General features: G+C 43.1%; 1 protein-coding gene across 10 annotated transcripts in view; it reads left to right on the top strand.

Annotated features, from left to right (window-relative positions):
* Positions 1-23840, top strand: part of LPP (LIM domain containing preferred translocation partner in lipoma) — a 400945-nt gene extending 377105 nt beyond the window's left edge. For all 10 annotated transcript variants that reach the window (XM_067561073.1, XM_067561068.1, XM_067561064.1 and 7 more), the window contains 3 exons: positions 3121-3299; positions 6679-6799; positions 8174-23840. In XM_067561073.1, the coding sequence (XP_067417174.1) occupies positions 3121-3299; positions 6679-6799; positions 8174-8302 (429 nt within the window). In that variant the 3' untranslated portion in view covers positions 8303-23840. The remainder of the gene's footprint in view (positions 1-3120; positions 3300-6678; positions 6800-8173) is intronic.
* Positions 23841-24454: the final 614 nt, after the last annotated feature.

Here is a 24454-nt window from a genome sequence, read left to right as displayed (position 1 = left end):
GTGCCGGTCTCGCTTGTAAAGAGCCTTGAGATGTACTGATGGAAAATATTATTTAAAAGCCAGGTATTGTTATTGTCATCTTCAAGCTTGCAAACTTCTATTACTGAGGAATTTATTTCCTCTATCCAGCCCCAGCTAATTGCTACATTTTACTCCTTCTGAATGAATTTCAGAGGGAAACAGTCAGCTTCTGCTAAATTGAAGGCCCGATCCCGCATATCCTGTGCCTCTCCAGAGTTTCCTTTTTTAACAAAGCATCTGTGATGGGAAGTATTTGGAACGAGGCAATAAGAAAAACAGCACCAAACAATGAATTAGTGATACATATAGTAGCCAAGCTCAACTCTTAGGCAGTTGCCAAGGAAAACTCCTTAGCTAACTGCATAATGTTCCTCAGAACTGGCAGTCCTGTCAAATTCCCTACTGTAAATATAGGGAATGGTGCAAATGCTGAAGTAACGTTATCTGTTTGTTTAAGAGTTGGTAACTTGCTTCTGTACAGAAAAAAACGTGCAAAATACAGGTCTTGTTCTCTCTGGTCCACCAGTCACTGTCATGATGATGATGATGATGATGATAGCAAACAAATGAAAAGCCCAGGAACAATTCTTCCACCTCCATTATTACAAGTATCCAGTACACGAAGCAAAACCTTGCCAGGAACAAGCCCAAGTCAGCAGCACAAGTCGGCAATTCTCACAGTGGGTTGAAATGAAGTCATACTGACTCTTCCAAAAATAATCCTGTGGATCTTCTGGTTGTTGCAGGATGAGTGAGTTGCAGGCTGTAGCTTGGTGTGTATCTTATCAGTCAGTTGCCACCCAGGGGTAATGTCCAGTGACGTATGTTGCAGTGGAGCCTGGACCCCTCACAGCTCTTTGGCGATTCATGTCCTGCGTGCATGCTTCTGCGCTATGTGTAAGGAGAAGGGGCTTGCCCACTGACATTCTTGGCTGAGACATGCAATAACAGTGCAGTCTTTCAACTGGCACAGTTTTCCCTGGGAGTTTTGGGTGCACAAGGAATGCTGGAGGAAGTCTGTAGGCTCCATGTGGTATTTGTCAACATGAAAGTATTGATCTGTGGGGTTTTATAGTTCCCTTTCTGTTGGATTTCCCTCCCCCCCTCCCACACACACACACCCCGCTTCTTTCTTTTCTGTTTATCCCAGAGATCACAGATCTCTGTGCATCTGTGCTTCACCATTCAGGACTTGAACATATGGCTCTTCTTTGATAACTCCAAACACTTCAGGCATGGCTAGCAAGTGGAATTCTGTCCCAACCTCCAGAGAAATAAACCATCTGAGCTTCTTCACAGATTTAGCATTTGCATCTGTCTGTACAGAATGCGTCTCTCATTGTGGCATGCATATTTCAGGTGTTTGATTCGCAAAGACGAGTTTCACGTACTGGAGTCACGCGAGCCACCATTGGGAGGGCTGGCGCACATGACAGAGACGATCTCGAGAAGCTGATTTATATCAGTGTTTACATAACATGCTTGGGGCGGGGAAGGGAAATGAGATAAATCTTTCAGCAGAGCCTGCTTGAAATGAAAAACACTTTATCACTTCGGTGCTCCAACGGTGGGGCTGGTTCAAGACATAAAATCTACAAATCAAGACAGGCAACACGCAGCCTTTAAAGTGATCATTTAGAGCCACGTGAACTCAGATGGTTGGGGCAGAAGACAAATTTGGCGAGGTACGACATGGGGATTAGTACAAGAATTGTAAAGTGGATAAGGAACTGGGTAAAGGAGAGAAGGCAACCGATTATGTGTAAAGGGGAACTATCTGCATCACTAGTGGAATTCAAGGCGTGGTCTTGGGGCCAGTCTTACGCAATGTTTTTATTAATGATCTTGGCACAAAAAGTAGGAGTATGCTAATGAAACTGGCTGCTGAAACAAAGTTGGGAGTCATTGTCAATGCAGAGGTGGAGTGAAATATATGATACAGGAAGATCTGGATGACCTTGAAGACTGGAGTAATAGAAATGGGATGAAATTCAGTAGTACAGAGTGCGAGGTTCTGCACCTAGGGTCTAATAAAAAGAATTTCTGCCCAAGTTGGGAGTGACAAAGGGAGAGACCTGGGTGTGTGGGTTGATCTTAAGATGACTAGGAGCCACCAATGTGATGTGTCTGTGACCAAGGCCATGCAATCCTCGGATGTATCAGGTGAGGCATTTCTAGTAGAGATAGAGACCTCCTCTGGTATACTGGCCCTGGTTGGCGATGGGACGTTGGACAGGGTGGGCCAGGGCTCTGAGGTGGCACCCTGTGTTCTCTCTCTCGGGCTTGGATGGTTCTTTCTCATATGCCCAGGATCTAACTGATCGCTATGTGTGGGGTTGGGAAGGAATTTTCCCCCAGGTCAGACCGGCAGTCACCTGGGGGGTTTTCACCTTCCTCTGCAGCTTGTGGGTGTGGGTCAGTTGCCAGGATCATCTGGGTGTATCTCATGTAATCTCTCCCCTGCTGTCACACGGGCCTTAGGTACCGATGAACCTCGGACCCTCTTATTCTCTGCCTGTGGCACTTAATAGTCAAGTCCCTTGTGCGCTGTTATGCTTTGGTCTAATTCCGGTTGTTGGGTTTCATGTGCTGGTGCTGGGTGGGATTGGTGGCCTGTGAGATACAGGAGGTCAGACTAGATGATCTGATGGTGCCTTCTCGCCTTGAACTCTGACTCTCAATGAGCACGCGGCTCCCTAGCTGGTTATATGCTCTTGACCGCCTGTCCATTGTGCGGCCCGTGTTGCGGTACTGAAGGGATGTTTTTACCAGTTTATCCCCTCCCAGGATCTGTGGTAGCCTTTCTCATAAAAGAAAAGAGCCAGGGTTTGCTTGCGATGAATGTAATGCACGGTCTGGATGCAGACCGGACCCTGCTGTTCTCTCTAGTGACTCTGCTACCTCATGTGATATCTGTAGGAGATGGCCTGGATCCCGAACAGTTCTGGAATTGACAGCTGACTATACTGCGCTCACAGCGAGCGGATGAAAAGAAAGTGCCTCAAGTTTCCTTGCGGACCCGCCCGCGCCAGCCTCTGTAAATATCTTCCCTAGTACTTACGTCTGTGTGGTTTGTTTTGTTTTGTTTTTTGCTTGCAGAACACACTGGAGCAGTGCAGCGTCTGTGCCAAACCCATCATGGAGAGGATCCTCCGAGCCACGGGGAAAGCCTACCATCCCCACTGCTTCACCTGTGTGATGTGCCACCGAAGCCTGGATGGCATCCCCTTCACTGTGGACGCCGGCGGGAACATTCACTGCATCGAGGATTTCCACAAGTATGGCCCAGGCGGCTCTTCTTGGCTTTTCCCCGCCCTGGAGCACATCCTCCTCGGCCGGGTTATTTTACCTAGGAGGCATGCTGACTTGCTGTAAATTCTTTCTCAGACTCCCCGGAGGCTAGGGAGCCAGCTGACACACCCTCCGTCACTCCAGCTTAATGGACTGGGGGCAGTTATATGGCTCTGTCTCCCTGAGGGCGGGGGTTGTCTCAGGGCTCACAGACCTTCTTTATTTAACACATTAGGTTCCCCGCTTGCCCTAGGTTCAGACTCTGTATACGATGTAGGCATTTCATGTTGCCAGCTGCATCCCTGCACTTCCTTAGCCCCCTCCGCCTCCCCCCCAGCCTCCTACTGTCACTTAGCTGTTGCCTTGAAGCCGAGGTTCTCACCCAGTTCTCATTTGCCCTGTAGAGCACAGAGGGTTAGCTGCCGCCTCCTCCTTGTTTCCATCTGCTAGTTAGCCTTTGAAGGAGCTAAGAATACATTCCTAATCATAATTTGTAGTAAAATGTCTAGTTAAAAGACTCTGCAATCCACGGCTGTCGGTTCCCCCCCACCCCCATCACAGCTAATCTGAGAAAGACAGGTAGATCTAATCAAAGTACCAATGTTTCCCTAGCTTGGAAGAGACAGACGTATTACACCCCTCAATTAAAAGAGGAAATCAATGCTGAGTAATGTGGGTTTACCTCTCAAGCACTTATCTTTTAATTTCTAAGGGGGTAGATTTAATTAGAGACTCGTGACATCAGTATGTGGGCCTGAAAGCTCAGAGCGTCAAACGTACCTGACACAAGGAATCGCAGCCGCCATACGGGAGAATGTGAAACGCCAGCATGAAACGCTCGCTGCGGCTCAGATACATCTGTGTAATTGGCAGCTGCAGAGGCGGCAGTATGTTACCGCTCCCTTTGTGTGCGTCTCAGCCAGATTCCCGAGGAATCACCCCGAGGGTGACATTCACTCTTGTGCAGAGGGCCAGCTGAAAGCTCAGGCAGTGACACCACATCATGTCCCACTTAGGCTCCCCACACCACATGTGTCGATATATGCTGGCTGTTCCTCCTCCTTTTATCCATACAGGAAAGGGACTCACAGCCTGTACAAAGAACTAAGTACATTCCATCTGGAAGGGTTAAACAGTGCCTCAGCCTAATGCTGCTTCTCAGTACAGGGCTGAATTTCACTCTCTGAGAATAGAAGGCCTAGGAAAAGACCTGAATTGGTTGGGTAAGATCCAGGAAATTTCAGAAGACCTGATACAGCTCCTGACTCCATCTTCACGCCATGCAGAGTCTGTATCCTGAATGTATTCGGTGGTGTTTTCACCCAGTTTTAGTTGATGCAAGTAATGAAGATCCACCACTTCTCTTAGATCACTGCTCCACAGCCTAATACCTCTAATTATTAAGAAAATGTACCCGATGTTCTCACTTTCCCTTTGTTTAATTGTATCCCACTCTCCCTAATTTTACCAGCCTGCATCATCCTACAGGATTCCTTCCCCCAGTGTTCACGCCTTTCAGATACATATACAGCACCTGCGTATCCTTTGGGTAGAGAGAGTGAGTGAAAAGAAGCATTCAGGATATGTTGACAGATATAAAGGCATGAAGAAACAAATAGAAGGCAATTACTGATGCAAAAATACAGTCAGTAAACGTAAACCTGGGACACACAATTTGGGGGAAAAGGAGAAATTCACAAACATTTTTTTTTTAAATGTTGTGAGCCATCTTCCTTTGCAAATCTTGGTTTAGAAAATTTCTGCAAAATGTTTTACTGAAGATGTTCAGGTTTTGTTTTTTCACTGTTTTCATTCTTTTTTCCCTTTTGCCATTTTGTCACTGAAAAAGAAAGGGAAGTGGGGAGAAAGGAGAGAGAAAAAATTGTGTTAGTGTTTCTGTCAAAAAAAATAAGTGGTGAAAGTTGTTCTAGGGAAAAAACTCCATTTTTAGGGGAAAAAAATGTTTAAAAAATAATTCCAGCCAGCTCTACTGGCTCTTTGAAACTGATATTGGGTTTCTTATCCTGAAAAGTGAGGGGAATGTAAAATCCACCTGCAAAACATGATCAGCTGCCCTCAGAGACACGTGTGCTCCCACTGAATTCAATGGGTGTCGTTTCTGTGTCTCTGAGGAAAAAAATTGGCCCATCGTGTTTTGCCTCTGGTGACCTAGATAAAGCAACATTCAAGCATTTTTAAGCATCACATTTTAGCTAGATGGCACAGGAAAGTGCCTGAATCACCACATTATTAACTGTGATTACAGCTACGGTCATATCATGATCCATTTAAATTCCCTTTTGAAGCAATCAGCAAAGGCGCTGTTTAATTCTTGTCTGCGTAGCTGCAATCTAACGAAACACCTTGCATCTGCTGCCAGCGAAATTAATACTTTTTTTTTTTAAACTCCTACTACAGAGAGATTTCTTTTTAATCTAGTTACTTCTGGGGTAGTTTGTGTAAAAGGCAGAGTGTCAGAGTCCCTGTTTCCTAGATATTTTACAAAAGAAGAATCCTTGATCTCTTCATGTTCTGACACTCCCCAAAAGCATTGCTCACTGACCCTAATTCTGAGTTTCTTAGCTATTAAACAGGGCATGTTCTGAGGGATAGGTTTTCAGAAGGGTGGTCTCCTATTTTGTGGGGAGAATTGGCACCCACAGAATTTGCACCCGTATTTTTGCATCCATCCAGTGAATAACTGTGGGAGCAATGCGAAGTCTTTTCACCTGTGACTGCCTGATTGTGAATGCAAATCAGGGAGTTGAGGAAAGCAGCTAGTCAGATAGGCTCTACCAGTTCTCTTTGTGGTGCACAGATTGAGCCCAGCTAAAACTAACATCCTGTGGGTGCAGTAGGAGCCAGATGCTGGAGAATTTTACAACAAGACTGGATAAAACCCAAGAAAATTATACTGCAGAGAACAATCCTGCAGTGGCAATATCTGCGGCTGCAGCCTACTTGGTCCATCTCTAGTTTCTAGTGTATTGATGTTTTTCGATAGAGACAGGTGGGGCAAATCCTGTGAACGTCATTCCTAGGAGGAATTCCACGGATTTAGGTGGCGTTATATTAGCCATATGGAACTAACTCACAGTGAGGCTTGCACTTGGTTACCATAATGACCGGCAACGGATTAGAGAGAGAGTTTGACAAGTTATTAAGGTGAACAGAATATGACTCGAGGCCTCCCCCCTCATTCTGTAGGATCTCATAAGCATCCCTTAACGTGTCCTTTTTAAGGAGGGCGACTCTGCTTGCAGCAACGTGTGGCGCCACGCTTTGCTGCATGGTTCTAAGTGTGTAATGTAACATACAAAGAACATGGAACTTGGGGTTTGACTGGAACCATCTTTGCTTTTGAAGGGAATTTGCTCCGCGATGCTCCGTGTGTAAGGAGCCCATTATGCCTGCCCCGGGTCAAGAGGAGACTATACGCATTGTGGCATTAGATCGCGACTTCCATGTCCAGTGCTACCGGTGTGAGGTCAGTATTCCCCCCGCCTGCAAGGAAAGAAAGCAAAGGCTGGGTTTGCTGCAACGACACAAATTCCCTTCCCTTACATGGATAGTGGGCACATTCCTGTTATCACACTGGTTCTACATGACACTTACTTCACTGACTTCAGCAGAAAGTTACTCCTGATTTACACATACACGGTGCAAATGATCCGAGAAACAGGCCCTCTGTTGATACCAGCTTCATTGCAATAGCAAGAAAATACGATTCAACAATTAGAGCTTAACATTTGAGAGCATAGTAATTCATTACCTGGACACACACATTCTTATTTGTTCTATTAAAATCAACTCTAAGGCATGGTGCAATATGAGCAAGATTGTAGAGTGGGTGGAAAAAAAACGACTAAGTTAATAATTAGCTGGAAAATCAAAGTACAGCTTGTGGGGTTGAAGAATTTCAATTGGCCTATAAACCATGATCATTCTTGTTTATATACGTCACTTTCTGTGCTGTTTTCCTGGTACATGTGATTTTGATAAGAATCTGAATGAGAGGAAGAATCACCTGGGAACATTTAGCATCTTGAACCTCCAAGAATTCTACAATACAGCTTTCCCCTCTGGGATAAACACCAGGCAGATGTTAGGAGAAGAAGTGAGTCCCAATAATGTCTTAGGCTCGGGTGCGGGGCTGGGACTCGAGGTATCTGAGGTTGTAGCTCAGCCATCGCCTTCCTGTGTGACCTTCGGGCAGCCACTTAATCTCCACGAGCCTCAGCTTTCCATGTACAAAAGGCTGATGGTAATGATGACGTTCTGTCCTTTCTTCCACTCTTTGTCGGGTGTATTTAGATGACAAGCCCTTTGAGGCTTACTGTGGTTCGGTAAAGCCCTCAGCACAACGGACCCCTGACGCTCGCGGTGGTGAAGACCTGTGCTGCCGGAAAATTGCTTTGCTGTTACCTCTGTTCTGTATTCTCTCGCTCTCGGGAGTTCTCTCTTCCAAAGGAGATTACCTGCAGTCAGAGATCTGAGCAGCAGGCTTGTTTTCGAGGCTCACGTTTTCCTTTTTCCTTTTTGCATGATAAATGTGCACTTAAGTTTGATGTTTTCCGCAGTGCTAAAGACCTTTCCTTTCCCAGAGATGCGAAGGGAATAATCTCCTTTTATTCTCAATTGGATTAAACGTGGCAGAGCGTTTGGGAGCCCATCTCCGCTTGCAACGTTGTCTCTTATCAGGGGATGGTTGGTCATGAAAGACATCATATAACTCGCACACTGACTTGGACAGAATTCTGTTACTGGGGGGAATTGAGCATGTATTTCACTATTAGGTTCTTTGCCTAATTTCACTCTCACGTTATTTCTTCTTTTGGTCTTTATTTTGTGTATTGTCCAGGATTGCGGTGGCCTCCTGTCTGAAGGGGACAATCAGGGCTGTTACCCTCTGGATGGACACATCCTTTGCAAAACCTGCAACTCAGCTCGGATCCAGGCGCTTACTGCTAAGGCCAGCACTGATCTTTGAGCATCAGCCACGACACTCCCACGTTTGCCTGTTGGGGGAATTGCACAATCTTTCTATTTAGCACAACTCCTTCCCCGCCTAGCACCTAACGCTCTATTGAAAAAGTACAACTGGAAGGCCTTGGGACAAGCGGACAAGCTTCTAAGTTTCTCTCTCTATTTGAGTCACATCTCCTAAGAAGCACTTTAAAACAGATAACTGGGTTCCATTCTCTTCTTACTCTAGCGTGGGGGCCTGATCCTGCTACCATTGATGTCAATGGGAAGCTGTCTATCGGACACAGTTCTGTAATACTAGCCTTGCACCAGTGTAAAACCAGCGTGAGGCCAGAATCAGAGGAATTGTTAGCACAAGACAAAACTACACAACATTAGCCATGCTGTGCCTTTGTATAGGCATTGTTTTAAATCACAGGGACCATGTCTTTGTATGCCTTCGCTTGTCTCTATTCCCTTCCAGTTTGATAACTTTTTCTTTTTTTATAAATTTATATTTTGCTGTTGCATAAATGTATTCAGTAAGGATGCTTCCAACTCACAGATGCTTAGGCATTTATGTCTGATCCGTCACTGACAGTTGTGAGCTTGAACACACACGCACACGCATGCACACACACACATTCTTTTGATACACTAAAGATGATAAAGTCACTGAGAAGTTTCGTTAATTATTTTTGAGCTGGAAAGGATTAAAAAGAAATTAAAAATGGTTTCAAAGAAATTTAACTAGTGATAGATAGTCACCCTGAGCAAACTCAAAAGGATCTTACACCATCCGTGGCCAGTGCAGCTGTGAAGTGAGCAGTGGTCAGTGATTGTTTCCATATAAATACTTTAGCAATGGAGTCTTGATCCAGCTTGCATTGACATCAATGGGAATACTCCATACCCATGGAATTGAATTCTACCTTGAGACAGGCTCAGGCATTCCGGGATGATGGTAACATACCAGAGCTGGAGTTACAGTACCAACTATGAGAATTGTTTAATATTTCAACACTTAGGGCTTTCCAAATACCTGACATTTTTGGAACAGGAATGATTCATTTTCCATCTCAAGTTGTACATTGGTGTAATTTACCCCCTGCCCAAAACAAAAAAGGGAGAAAAGACAGACATTTTTTCTCTTACAGTTTCATCACACAGTTTCTTCATTGTGGAGAAATGTCATTGCAAAGGCATGGTTGTGGGATGTCACAGTTCCAGGCAAAAAGGGACATATTCATGCACTATCAGAGAGTTAAAAATTTACACCAATGTTAATAAAACCTGTGCACAGGCAGCTTGTGGGTTTGAGTGGGGGGGTTTGTTGTTGTTAATTAAAAAATAAATTATAAATCCACAGCTCACTTTCTACAACTATAATCTTATTCATGAAACCCATAATAACTAAGGTGCAAATTATATGGGAAAGGAGCAATTTTCATATCACTGAATTGACATTAATATCTTATTTGCAGATGTAATCAAAGAAAATACCTTTAGCCGCACTTAACAAATTAAGAGCCAGAATTGAAGCATTTAAGGGCTGATTGACCATATTAATAACAAACTTGCAGTTTTGAAGAGAAAAATTTGTGAATTTTTCTCTCTCACTATAATAAATAGTAAAATTTGGTGCTTCCCCTTCAATCTCTGTAATAAGTTCTTTCAAAAATTACACTACCCAAAGCTGAGAAGAAAAATGAGTTAAATAAGATGAGATGGATTGGATCCAAGTGAAAAATTAAAGATGGAAAATGGACCCTTACTGTAACTCCTGAAAATGGTATGTTCCGTCCCCGTTCAGCATTTCAGTTGACATTTATCGCAAAGTCCTATGGAATGTAACAGTGAATAATAACATTTCTGTAGTTGTTTTTTTTTAAACCATCCTACGGAGAATTTAAAAGAGAATTTGGGGTCTGTCTCCCGACACTTTCACCAATTTTTTACTGGGCTAACTCCAATTGGCTCCAGTGAAGTTAACCTAAGATTTGCACCAGATCCAAATGAGATCCTTTTTCTTGAAATCTGTAGGATGGTTGATGAAGTCATTGAAAGTATATTTCTCCATTAAATCCTGTAGGATTTTGCTATTAGGGCAGTGAGTATGCAGCAGCATCTCACCATCATATTGGAATTTGGCCCCAGCTTTCAATAATTTCAATGTTTTCCCACAACAGATTAGTTAGTTATGTTATTTATTGAATGCAAAAAGTTAAATGCTGGGTTCTTTCAGTGGCCCTGATACAGATTCACTGTGCAATTTTAAGCAACATACTTAAACTCTCTCTCTGTCTACCCCCTTCATGATAGGGCTTGATAATTCTTACTAACTTCCCAAAGGAGTTAGGTGATTACATTAAATTAATCGTAGACTGGCCACACTGCACACATTCAAATCCAGACCTTCCCTCTCTGAAAAGTTTGGTTAGGTTTATGGTTTTGGATCAGCTCATTCCTGAACCACCAGCTAGCCAAGGGGTCCGGATTTGAACTTCTCAACTATTGGGGTGTTCCATAGATTTGGTTGAGAGGGGGACCCCTCTGAGATCAATGTTTCTCAAGCATTTTGAACTCCTTGGAATGAAGAAGGGTGAGTGTTGTTATCATTATATGTACAGTAGCTAATTTTCAGTCTTGAAATATCTGAACAAACCTATTATTGTTTTATTTTTTTCCAAAATAACCAAAACCCATTTCCCATTCGAGTGAATGCATAAGTGCCTGAAGTATTTTTTATGCATTTGTATGTGGTGCCTAAACTGATATAAATACGTTTTGAAAGATACACATGTACACGCGCGCACACACACACACACACACACTGTCTCTCTCTGTCATGACCCATCTGCCCATTCAAAGTTTCAGCTCTGATACTCCAGGGTTAAAATGGAAGTGCTGATGGATCCTTAACCATGGCATTGCTATCAAACACCAACGAAATATTGCTCAGCCACCACCTTTATCATGTGTTTATTACGTAACCTCATTTATCTATTCCAAAGAAGAAGCCTTTTTACCAAAGAGACCGTGTTCTTTTAAGCTACACTCCTAAGTCATGATAAATACTCATGTTGTTTGCTGATGCCTTTAATGTTCAGAAATTTTCCTTTGACGAGGAATGTGAAAATGACCTAGACCTTCTTATTTCAATCCGCAGAGTTGTTGCTGGTGGTTCTTTGGCTTTTCTAGCATTTGTGTGAAATTAGGTCTTGATCCTGTGATTCAAGACGCTCAGTTGGGAGTTTGCGGTGCAGGAACTACCCCTTGTTTAAGCCTTGATTCAGCAAAGTATTTAAGCATGTACTTAATATTCAGCACATGCTTAAATCCGTTCCTCAATGGGATTTGAACGGATGCTTGAATTTACTACATCAGATTTGGTTGCCTTGGTTACAGCCAAATCCCTAGTGACATCACTAGAGTGAGTGATCGTATTTTGTTAATGTAACTGTTTTATTGTTTTATTTTAATTGTTGCCTGAATGTTGCCTTTTAAAGCAGAAGACGACATCACAGCTTTAGATAATGCACCTTTCATTATGATTTTTTTTTTTTTTAATAATTGTTAGATTTTTATCGCAACTGCAAAACACTTGGGGAATGACTTTGTCATAGGGACATGGGGGAGGTGAAATGTGTGAGTTCTACAAATATACATCAAACCCTTAGGACAGAAGCAGGGATTAAGTGTGACACAGGCCTTGGCTAGCTCGCTATCCAGGGGCAAATTACATGTGTGGAAGCTGGTGCACACAGTCACAGATTAAATCCAGGCTAGTAACACACATTTTGGGCGCTCAGCCTCCAGCCTGGCTGGAAAGAGTGCTGGTTCTGCAACATAATTCCCCTAGACCTGATGGAAGGCCCATGGAAGTAGTGGAAAAAGGGAAAACAGAGGACACTGCAGAGACCTCTGAAGAATCCCATCATCAAGATCCAGGGGTGGGGATCTTGTCATAGAATCATAGAAGATTAGGGTTGCAAGGGACCTCAGGAGGTCATCTAGTCCCACCCTTTGCTCAAAGCAGGACCAACCCCAACTAAATCATCCCAGCCAGGGCTTTGTCACTTTGCTTTATTCCAGTTTAGGACATGCCATTCTGTGCTGCACCATTTCTGTCTAGAAACTGAACAGTTCAAAGGGTTTTTTGGTTTCCTAATTGCTTTCTGTTAATGTCTGGTACCCACGGTTGATTCTGTGGGCTTGACTTAGTTTGTCAAGTAGTGCTGATCATGCTTTATATAGATATCAATGCTAGAAATCAGGGTTGACACACAAGAATGTGTGCTATGGATTCAGGTGCTGAAACTGTAAACAGGAAACACTAGTTGCGTGTTTGAGGATCTATTGCAAAGAGATGGAGAGGGCTACCTAATGCCATATAGATGTTAGTGAAGTGTGACTTGAAAAAGAGACTCTAAGAACAATACTTTCTGTTAAAGTTGGTCAAAATATTTTACACTAAGCTTCTATTTTGTTGAAAAATTGATCTTTTTTCTTCAACAATGCTTTTTGGGGGAAATTGTCCAGTTTCTGTTCTTGGGATATCTTCCATCACATTTGTTGTTGATATTTTAATCAAAACGTTGTTGACGTTTTTATCCAAATAGTTTTTTAAATGGTGATCAGTTTTCCATTTACCGGAAATCACGTTTTCTTACTCAGAATCATTTTTCAGTCGAGAAGTTTTCGGTAATGATTTCAAAAACTGTATGGATAAGCAAAACCCTGTAAAAATGTCACAAAAAATGTTCATGGAAAATGGATCCATTCTGGATGCTACGAAACAAATTTTTGAAGTTTTTCACAAAGGCTTTGTCTTGTTTTCTGATTCGTTCTACTTCCTCTGCAGACAGCTTTTTCCTAGTTATTAAAAATCCAAATAATGTGACTTTTCTGGTTATAACAGTGTTACTTCTGTTGGACACAGTTTTTGTCTCCTCACTTCAAACCATGCACTAGCTGGTTAGAAAGATGATGACAGGTGTCACTTGTCCCTTGTTTCAAGTACTGACGGGTGTGAGTAGATTCGGGCAGCTGCTACCAAGATCGGGAAACTCTGTTTGAACTTCACACCCTAGCACCATTCCTTTGGGCTTTGGAAAGGTGGTTTTCTGTATACATTTCCAGAAATACCTCTGTTCCTCCTCAGCATTTCAAGTTTGCAGTTGAAACAGTTGATTGTCTTGATGCTTTAGTCCTTGTGTATTGTGAATGAAATGTGACCGGTTGTACCGTGTCTCTCCTTTGAGCCATCTGTGAATCCATCCGATCCCATTGGCAGACTCCATAGAAATAAATAACCTAATCTAGGGTTCACGGGTGACTTTTAACACAGAAGTTCAAAGTTCTCAGCTTTGTGTTTAGAGACACGAACTATTGAAAACTCAGAAGGTTTGGAACTAATTATTTAAAAATAATATACACATTTTAGATTGTCCTGAGGCTGACTAATTAGAGGTACAGGCAACAGTAGGTAACCAGTGCAGTTTTTATTATACTTCTCCTGTCTTTAGTTCTGTGCTGCTCCTGTTCTCAATCTGTTTGGCACAAACCTATGTATAAGCAACCGCCCCATTGACTTTGCAGCCATACTCACAGGGCTAATGTGAAATATTCTTTGTGTTGTTTGTGTGTGTTTGTGATTATTCCTAAACCTTAAAGAGCCCAAACCCAAAATGATGACATCCTCTTTACATTTTCCACTAATTAGAGTCCAGTCTGGGGAATAAGAACTCCTGGGTTTTGTTTACAGCTCTGTCTTTGTCACTTAGCCTGTTTCTCTCTTTCCCCAGTTTACCCATCTGTGTAATGGGGACAATATATTACCTCTCTCACAGGGATGTTGTGAGACTTTTTAATAAGTGTAAAACTTTATAAGCTCTTCAATCAAAGTAGCACTGTATATCCATAGCATCAGTGGCAGGAGTCGTGTGCACATGCCTGCCACATGAGAATAAAAGGAAATGATTATAATTATTGTTTTTAAAATGATTGTCAGATTGTGCCTTACATTTTCAGTCAAATCTAACCAGGTAATTTAGAGCAATAATCCAGGGATTCATGTTGGAGAATCCAATCAGAGATTTGTTTGAAGGGCTAGATTTTTAAATACTTTTTCCAGAAAAGGAGGTTATTGAGGGGTTCTCTTCTGCCTCCCCCCATCACCCAATTTTATTTCTGCATAAAAGGAGCAGGCAAAATTCACATTTGTCTTGTATGTGGTGTTTTTCATCTATTTCGTATTCTTTTAGGAAAATACCACTCGGTCATTTTATCCATATTGACATCTCTGACAGCCAATGAGATTTTTTTTCCCTAAAGCTCTCAGGCTTTTTTTTTTTTTTCTTTAAATCAACCAAGTTTTGGGTTAGGGGGAAAGTGTTGCAGTTCTTGACTACACATTCATCCTAGCTTTCACTGCAGAAACAAAATTATAGCCTTCTCGTATCTTTCCTGCCTTTGTTGGTGCTGTTGTTGTTGGTTGACACTGAGGTTAAGGCAGATTGTGAAGGGAAATACTCAATGTAACCTAGTTCCATTTAGCAGCCAGCGTCTTTTGGCAGCTCAGCTCCTGTTTGGTTGGTTTTTTTAATGTCAAATTACAGAATTACAGTTGTCTAAAGATGAAAGAAAATGGTGTTTCGTGTGCCGTGATTTTGGGGTTCCGCGCTGCAATATCTTCCCCGTGAATCTGGGTGTCATTGTATGTTAGGCCTGAAGCCTAGCAGTATCTTTGACCCATTATCCAGTCCATCTCTTGCTCCTAGAAGGCTGCGGCCCTACAGAGCTTGCATGGCAGTTTTGGCCGCTTTCCCCCGCTCCCATGTGGTACATATTTACACAGTTTAACTGAGCTTCTATTTCTGCTGATGGTTAGATGCGAGCGATAGGAAACACTAAACTTTATAAACAAGCAAAGCCGTGTTAAGCAAAGCGCTCTAGACACGAATGCATCTTTAGGGGGTGCAGTGTCTGCTTTGCTTTGAGAGGGCATCCTGAGAGTGCATTTGACTGGTACAGTATGCAAAGCCACACAATATGCTTTTTAATAAACTACTCCCCATAATCCGGCCACACAGCTTCAATCTTGCCATGCAGAAAAACCTGCCAGCAGCAATGCACTTACAATAGCTTTCCTCTCCCTTGCAAAAAGTGACACTTTCCCAACTAGGAGGTATATTTAGTCTTTATATTGCATAAGAGGCTGGCAGTTATTTTCCCTAGGATTCTTTCTGTAACCTCTGTGTGGTACTGTTGAATAACTTGCTTTTTTTTGACGAGATTAGATGTTGCATATTGATGAGTTAGCAATTCAAAGGCGCCTGGGGCTTTGGAACGTATTAAGACTCTCTGAAGCTAATATTCACCATGTTTTAAATATTCAAAAGTAAAAATCTGCATAAAATGACTCTTGGTACACATGGACGATGTTGTGTCTTTTTAAGCAAGCACTGGGGGCTTGTGGCTCTGCTGGTTTTGTTGTAAAGCTTCTTGCATTCCGATTTATCAGAACCATTTTGAAATTAACTGCCCTCGATCTTATACCACACCAGTTCTAATGGTGGTGCCTGTCATGGAGTGGCTCCTGATTTCCTCTGGGGTTGAGCCCAGTGGGTGGGATTCTCACAGGGTCCTAGGGAAGTGAGGAGCACCCAGTTCCTACTGAATGTCTAACCTCGTGAGTGTCCCCACCGTGACGATGTGGCATGTAGGACTTGAATCTGACCTCACTTGCGCCATAGTCTGTGTCCAAAGAGCCTGCCCTGCTCATGCATGGTGGGCAGTGAATCAGTGAACCAGGAGTAGCGATACTGCTGTCACACTGGCATGAAAGGAAATTCAATCCTGTGACTTTTAAGCATTAGTGCCGCGGATGGCAAGCAGGTTCTGCTCCAGGATGTTGGGACAAAACTCCCTCAAATGTGCCAGAAGAGATTTTTTTTCTTCACCCTAACATCCCTCTTCTGCTGGACTGCAAGGGGCAAGAGGAAAGCTTCTCAGCAGAAATGCTTCCCGGCATGCCCTGCGTCCCATCTCCATGGGAAAACTACCAGACCTTTTAGGTGAGGGGCAGGTACAGCCTGCAAATCCTCAGCCATTCCATTGTCTGCCTTCCCCGTGAGTGCGAGGGGCCATGGTGTGTCCAACACGAGCTCCTCGTCCTGTCCCCTAGACGGGCAGAAGGCAAGATTTTCATTTGGGGCTCACAAATAACACAGCCCTTTTGAAATCCCCTTTCCGCTCTCTCCCAACCCCAACGGAGGCCAGGCTTTAAATATAGAATCGCATGGGTGTTTGGTGTATGCCTTGAAAACACTATCAGATTGGTAGCAGAATGAGGGATTTCAGGATCGATTCCTCTTCTCCCCTGATTGCATAGTTCTGGTTTGCAGCCAGACTGGAACAGCCCTGTATGACTTACATTTTCAATTTACGGAACGAAAATTCGACTCAGATGAGAACTCACCAGGTTCTGTATAAATTTGCTGAAGTTCTGAAGGAATTACTCTAAAAGCTTACGGGGGCAGATTCCTCTGGTGTAACTATGACAGTTTACACCAATGGGGGATGTGCCTCATAGAGTTTAATAGAGAATGACATCCTATCAACCGATTTGTTGGAACCATCCTATAGAAATTGATGGCAGGGATAGAATTCTCTAATCACTTCTATAGGTAGCTTAAAAATCTCCTATTGAAAGAAACCCTGTTAAAGTCTTCAGGACGTCTCCATAAGGGCTGTAGTGTATGAAAAATGAGACTTTGCCCAGATTAAACTTTATTGTTACGCAAGCTTGTGCTAGAGGAAGCTGATGGTTAATCGAGTGGTAGTAATAGAAACACAGAAATAAGAATAGTGATTCGTGATTTCCCCATACCTAGTGCTGATTCAGATTTTTCTAGCATTGTGCATAACTGAGATGAGAATCTAACCCAGAGCATGATGATTCAAAAATAGCGCTCTATTTATTTGTATTGTTTCCAAATATTTTTTACTTATCAGCAATTTAATCTTCCAGGACTTGATCCTGTAGTCACATGAGTAATTCCAGTGATTCTGGTTGTGTTTTTGTGTAAGCATACAGATGACAGGATTGGGCCCTACCACAGAATCTAGACCAGAGATTGCAGAAGTATTCTGTGTCACTTGCATTAATCACACAAGGACTCACATAGCACAGCTGCTCTATTTAATAAGTAGCAGGGCCTGTAATTGCAGTCTGTGTTCTGATTGTATCTACAGACATTATGACTTTCTCGATATTGCAACTCTATTCAGATTCATATGTTTGCCTCTGTTTAAACTTTGATTAATCAGTCAGAGGGAACAGCAACAGCTGTGACACCCATGGAGGTGCAGTGACTATAAATAAAGAAGTTATCTTCCTGGGAAATGGGCATGATTTGAGGCTTGGAATGGAGCACACACATAACAGGGAAATTTTACCAACCATGCACAGGGGCAGTGGACTGTATATCCAGAATATATCTTCCAAGATCTTGGAATGTTTGTAGGAATGGAAATTTGAATCTTCTTCAGGTCTTAGCTAGTGTACTTTCCAGTGAGGGAGTTTACGTACCATCATTTCTCTGATGGCAGCAGCGTCAATCAGATCTGAACTTCCATTTTCTTTTTCCATTAAATTTCTAGCCCCTATGGTTGCAAAGAAATCCTTCCAATTGTGGCCTCGACCAGAGGCTGTCTTCCTGAGTTATGCAGGCAAGTTGAAATAGAAGCCCTGATTACGCTCTCTCTTACGCCAGCGTAAACCAGGAGTAACTTTGGTAGAGTTATAGCAGTGTAAAAGTGGTGTGAGATCAGGATCTGTACCTCTGAGAGTTTTGAACTCCCTCTCAATAGGATGTTAATCCGCAAACCTAATGACGACCAAGTGGATGCCAACGTAATTGCAAAATTCACCGCTGATCATTTTGGCAAAAACAGCCAGCTCTTTTGGAACTGGACTAGAGTTTGGGAATTGGCGTAGGACTAAAGAAGAATGAGCCTTGTACTTTTCTGTTATGTCACAGCCTGGGCTGTGTTTGCTCACTGGGGATAAAAAGCACTGTACAAGTGTGAGAATCTATGCAAAAAACCCCAAAACAACCGAACAATGCACACATATTTTAATGCACAACTACATGGAAACCCTTCCTTTTCTCCAGCAAGGACTATTATTTCTTCAATTCTTTTTGGTCTGACTGCACAAAGCACAAAGAATTTTTTTAACACTACTTCTAAGAAAATCGATACCTAAAAGCAGGGAAGAGGGAGTGGAAGTCTTACTTTCAAACACTTGGGTTTTTCTGGTTTGGAAATTAATAATTTCTACACCTGACCCAGTTCCTGCAGCTGCCAAAAAAGAAAAGAGAAATCTATTTAAATTTCTCATAGAACCATTTATCTCTTAAAATATGCCAAAGCAATTTGAGGTGGGGGTGGAGACTTAGCTATTTATCTCAGCAGCCTCATTTTTTTCTCTTTAAGTTTGTAACTGTCAAGGAAAAAGAAGAATAGGAAGCTATTCTTGGGCTATATTACTGATGCATTTTGTTGCCATTATGCGGGATGTCTGTGTTGCTACATACAGAAGGATGTTATAATGGCCATCTTCCCCACACTCCCTCTTTGGGGGGATACAGATTAAACCTGACCAGCTACTATTTGCAAGATTTTTTTAAACTATTTTGAAAACAGGGTGCAGCAAGGGTTGAGTTCATACTTGTTAATTTATTTTGAAGAGTCAGCAGCTGTGTCAGAGATCATACAGGAAATCTTGTGGGCGAGACTCTAGGGCAGTGGTTTTCAATCTTTTTTCATTTGTGGACCCTTAAAATATTTCTGTTGGAGGTGCAGACCCCTTTGGAAATCTTAGACACAGTCTGTGGACCCCCAGGGTTCGTGGACCACAGGTTGAAAACCACTGATTTATGATAGATGAGGCAACATATACTGTATGACTTCAAGCAAATAACTTCATCTTTATGTGCCTATGTTTATGATCTCATATTTTTTCTATTTAAATGGGAAATTCTTCAGTGCAGAGACTGTCATTCACTGTGTGTGTATAACGCCTAGTACAGAGGAGGCTAGAGTAATCCAAATAACACAATCATCCGTTTTGTATTGTCTAGCAAATTAAATGGAGCAATGTCAGTTTCCTGGTAATTTTCCAAAAGTAGGGATCAGCTTGTTTTGGTACCCCCAATATTTATTTTATGTTTTAAAAGACCAGGAGTAAGCAAAGGGGACAGGAATGGTTTCGTGATTCAAAATACCAAGACTTAAACTTCCCCTGAAGTGTTGGAAGCCCCAACTCAACAATGTTGTGCTATCTACAGGGGAATTAAAAAGTGAAATTGACTATATACACAAAGTGAAACTGGCCAGCCTACTTTTTTTGTCTAAGAGGAGTGAAGTGAAAAAAAAGTGGCAGAAACTAAAGATATAATTGGCCTGATTTCCCTAATTGCAGCCCAGAAGAGCTTCACTTGTTCAGAGCTTCTGAAAATCAGCTCCCCATATACTTTTCAATTCTTTCATTATTATTAATTGTAATTAGATCACAGTTAGGGCCAGCTGAAAACGAGGTCCCACTGTGCTGGGCATTGTATAAACACAGAGTTATAGACAATCCCTGCCATGAGGAGCAATAAGTTGAGATTTAACAGGTTTTAAGGTACAGAAGGTGCCATCAGATCTGTCTAGTTTCCTAGTCACAGATGGGGAATTTTTCAAATACGAATTTTAGGTGGGTGCTGTATTTTCATTTGGGAAACAGGTCAAATTTCAAAGAGAAAGAGAGGCGGACATTGTAGCTTGTTTTTATTTTATTTTTTTTATTATTATTCTTTTAGTGGCTGTTGATAAAACCACAGATGAGAAAAATATCATAATCTGAAACATTCCCTAAACTAAAGACAAAGTCAAATAGCTCCTGTTCAAATATTGTTTCACTTCAGCTGGAGTTTGTCCTGGTCTTTCTACATATGGACAGCATAGAAATAGAAGCTGGGGAAGATCATTAGCTACACTAATCCATCTCACACTCAGTGCAGAATCATTCCCTATAATATATTTTCTAGCGCTTTGTCCAGTTGGGTTTTTTTAATTTTATTTCTATTTTTACATAAGATCTTAATAGCACAATGGTTTTGCTAGAAATGGGGTTTTCTCCCTACTGTTAACTATGGGAATACATTCAATGATTAGGATTTGAGAGCAGCAACTCTTTCTAATTAGACCACCTGGTCATGATGGTAATATTCCCGCAGATAGCAACATGGTATAAACTCAGATTGGTTTACTCTGAAATGCACAGTTGGAGAGTTTGGTTCTTGGTTTAATATTCTGAGTCTGTCCCCATTTAAAAAACAAAACTGAGGCACTTTTTTGCATCCAGCGCCTTCTTGCAGGAAACCGCCGCTGATTTGGCAGAGAGAGACACGCTGACTGTCCTGTGGGACTGGCATAGCTCTATGGTCTCTCTCTCCAATCAACGGTATTTCTACTTTGTCTATGGCCACAGCAGCTAAGCACCTGAAAAAGCATCTAAACAGCACAAGCGACATGTTGCTTACCATTATATATGGATTGTTTTTTAGAACTATTCCCCCTATATTTTACTCTCTGTACAAAGTGCCTGTTCTCAGAGCCACAACTCTTAAAACCTTATCTATGGACAGGACAGGGAAATAATAAAAGTGCAGAGCAGGGATAAGAGAACGATCAAAATTATGCTAAATGGAAGTCAGATGGGACTATCGAAGATCAGCTCTTCACTAAGGCGTTCCAAAGCGGCAGCTTGTACCTCTTCCTGCTGTGTTGCCCAGCGTACGCAGTCACCTTTTAGATAGCCCGTCTGGACAGTAATACATTTCAAAGCCCCAGCCTTGCTGACGCCCAGTTAGTGCCTAATCTAAGGGGCTCTACTTTGCCTACACTCCAAAGTTCTGAAGGTCAGAGAGTCGGCGATCTGCAGGGCAGCATGGTTGACAAGTTTGCAGGCTCAGTAAGATCTAAGAATATTAAGCACTTTTTGGGGGGGCGGGTGTTTGGGGATGTTGTTTACTTGATTGCAAACTGCCTGCGCTTTCATGTCGTCCTGTTCCTTGCATGACACAGGACGGTAAAACCCATAGATGCCAGAGAAGGCTTGGTGCTGGGGCGGGAGAATTCAGGATGCCAGGACCCAGCTCAGCCATACCAGGTACTCAGTGTGTTTTCTCACTTGTTCCTGAAAGTATCGCTGTGTGGTGTGTGATGGAGCAGTTCCCCCCACTGTGCACTGGGGGGGGAGGGTAATGTTTGTCCAAAGCAATGGTACAGAGGAGGCTTCTTGGACTCTAACCCCAGCCGCTTTTGCTGTCCCTCTGGAAGTCAGTGTGGAATGAGTGATGTTAAAGGTATGTCCGGTGCGTGGGGCCTCCTTGTCACCTCACCTGGCCTGGTCCTACACTGGTGTAACCCTCCCAATTTACTGTGAGATCAGAATCAGTCCCGCTGTGTTTAGATGGGCAGGGGGGTATACGTCAAGACGCAGCACTGTAGGTAACATGCCCCACAGCTCCCCAAACTGTCCCAGCCTCTGAGTTGTGGGTAATCCCACTGCCTTTAATGGGGCTACTTGCCGGAGCAAGAATTTCAGAAGCAGGCCGCCTGTTTATCCAAACAAGGCCAGTTCAGAGATGGGCTTGAATCTGCTGCACCGGTGTAGCCAGCGCCAAAGCACTTCTCGTACATCCTAACAACAAACTGCTCCACCTAGTGCGCGCACCAGTGGAGAAGCTGCTGATGGGACGCATTGTCCTGCCTATCCAGACACACAGTGTCTGCAGTTCCAAAGTGGCTAACGCCCCACAGACCTACACAGCACCAGGAGGCGCTTTCCTTTGTGTGGTTCTAGCCGCTCACACTGGAGAGAAGCCCTGGAGACACATTTTGGATCAAAATTCAACATTCTCCAGTCCAAGGGTGTTCATAGCAGGGGTTCTCTTTCAGCTTATCGTAGAGAACAGGGACCAGCTTCATGTGCTTGCTGCGGATCCAAACTTCCCAAGAATTCCAGGGAGTGGGCCGAGGCTGTAGCTGGAGTATTGGTTCAGGTCCATCTCCGCTCTGAATAAACAGCGCAGGGTTTCATTGTTCCCGCAGTCTGATTCTCACGGCTGGCTTTAATCACAGGCAGGTGCCACAGGGGTCCCAATCACAGTGGGTGTCATTCCAGAGAAAGGTCTCTCCTTGGCCAAACTCCATCGCTTCAGTCCCAGGGCTTCTGCCCAGGGCATGGAGACCTGCCTGGCTGTTGCATGTATTCATGCTACAGAGCTGCCATGCCTCTGCCCCGCCCTGCTAACTGCAGCATTCTGCATCATGGCCCTTCGGTGGAGCTCGCTCTTTGGCGTGAGCTAGTTTCTAGCGCATTTCTGTGCAAGGCGCAAGGTCTGTTTCAGCTTTATTGGGGTGGATAATTTCACTCTCTGAAGAGCAAAACGCTCTCTTGGCAGAGGGTTTTGTGCTATTGATGGCATGACCGTTGGGAGAAGAGGGTGGCTTGTGATGGGTGCTGGGCAGGTGGGGGTTGCTAGCCGTGAGAATAGCTCCTTGGCGCTAAATGCGACTCACTAGCTTACTAACAGCAGGCAGCAGAGAGGCAGGAGAGGAGATATTGTCTGATCCAGAGAGGTGCCTGCTGCTAGTAATGCCGGCCTTCAAATCCTAATGGAGTACTGCACATTGAGCTCTCAGGATTGGTCCCTTATTCATCAGGACTTCTGGGTACCGGTCGTTTACTATTTGCTGAGCACAACCACTGATCAACTAGGCGCCTAATCGTGGTGCCATTGAGATCAGTGGGAGTTTTGCGGTTGACTTCAGTGGAATCAGGATAGGAACTCTTACTCTGTAAAGACCCAGTCCTGCCAGGTGCTAGAGCACCTCCTGTGAGGTGCTGGGTGGTGCGCTCAACTTCCCTTGAAACTGATCAGGCCGCATGTCTGTTTCGCTGACTACTTTCACCTGAATTTGAGCGCACTCAGGACACATGCTCGGCAATAGCAGGATTGGGCTGTAAGATGATATATGAAGTTTACTCGCTGGTAACTTGTGTGCATGAATTAAAAATCATTTTATTCAAATGTATTCTGAGAATGGATCCAGCGTATACACATTTTCTATATTTATAAATATATAGAGAGATTTTTTTGTTCTCAGTTAGTTACCTCTTCTGAACCGCAATTTTTCAGAACAACCGGCGTATATTTTTCATTCAACACACAAAATGACTTTTTACAGTAAGAGGATGAAAGCTGTTGTAGGCATGTGTTTTCTATATTTTTATTATGCATTATCCAATTATATTGAGATGTATTTTCCTCTTTGCTCTGCTCTTTCAATTGTTATCCTTATTTTATCAGTTATGCTTTTCTAATGTTTTGTAAGGGGAAAAAATATGCAAAATTGCCAGATGCCTTTTTTCTCTGCAGAAGAAGAATCACAAATGCTTTTTATTACATTTTACCAATCCAATAAACTCCGTATAAACTTCATTTTTGTTTGCTAGCGTGTGAATTTTTTTTCCAAGTTGCATTGCTTTCTCTCAGCCTCCCCCTGCAATTGTTTCTGCATCTGACAAAGTGGGTTTCTGCCCACGAAAGCTTGTGCCCGAATAAATTTGTTAGTCTTTAAGGTGCCACAGGATTCTCATTTTGTTTCATTTCTCTTTCTCTCTGAATTGAATTCTTTCACTCTTCGCCCTCCCAACCTGTTTGAAAAAAGGTGCTCGCAATCAATGTCTGCTGAGGCAAGGATGCTTGCAGAATGTCAGGAGAGAAACCACTCAACGCTTGCAGAGGCCAGAACATGAGCATTTTCAAACTGGTCCTTTGAGTTAAAGAGCACGCCATTCCTAAGCCCTGTGGTAATCTCTGGGTGTAGGCAGTGTGCATTGTCTAGGGATTTGTGACTAGGAAGATCATGTCCTACCTACAAGGGCTTTCCAGACTGAACTGTGGTCTGGTGAAACCCGCTGGCAGTGGAGCTGAGCAGCTTGCTTTGTAGGTGAACACAAGAACATTGTGTGGAAGGAAGACACAAGTGGGGAGTGTACACCTGTCCATGGACCCCTTTGTTCGCTCTCTTCAGGACTGTGGCTGAACTGTGT

This window comes from Emydura macquarii, unplaced genomic scaffold (assembly GCF_026122565.2).
Source record: "Emydura macquarii macquarii isolate MOO-44397 ecotype Brisbane River unplaced genomic scaffold, CSIRO-AGI_Emac_v2 contig_2365, whole genome shotgun sequence".
NCBI lineage: Eukaryota > Metazoa > Chordata > Testudines > Chelidae > Emydura > Emydura macquarii.
This window is presented reverse-complemented; position numbering and strand designations above follow the sequence as displayed.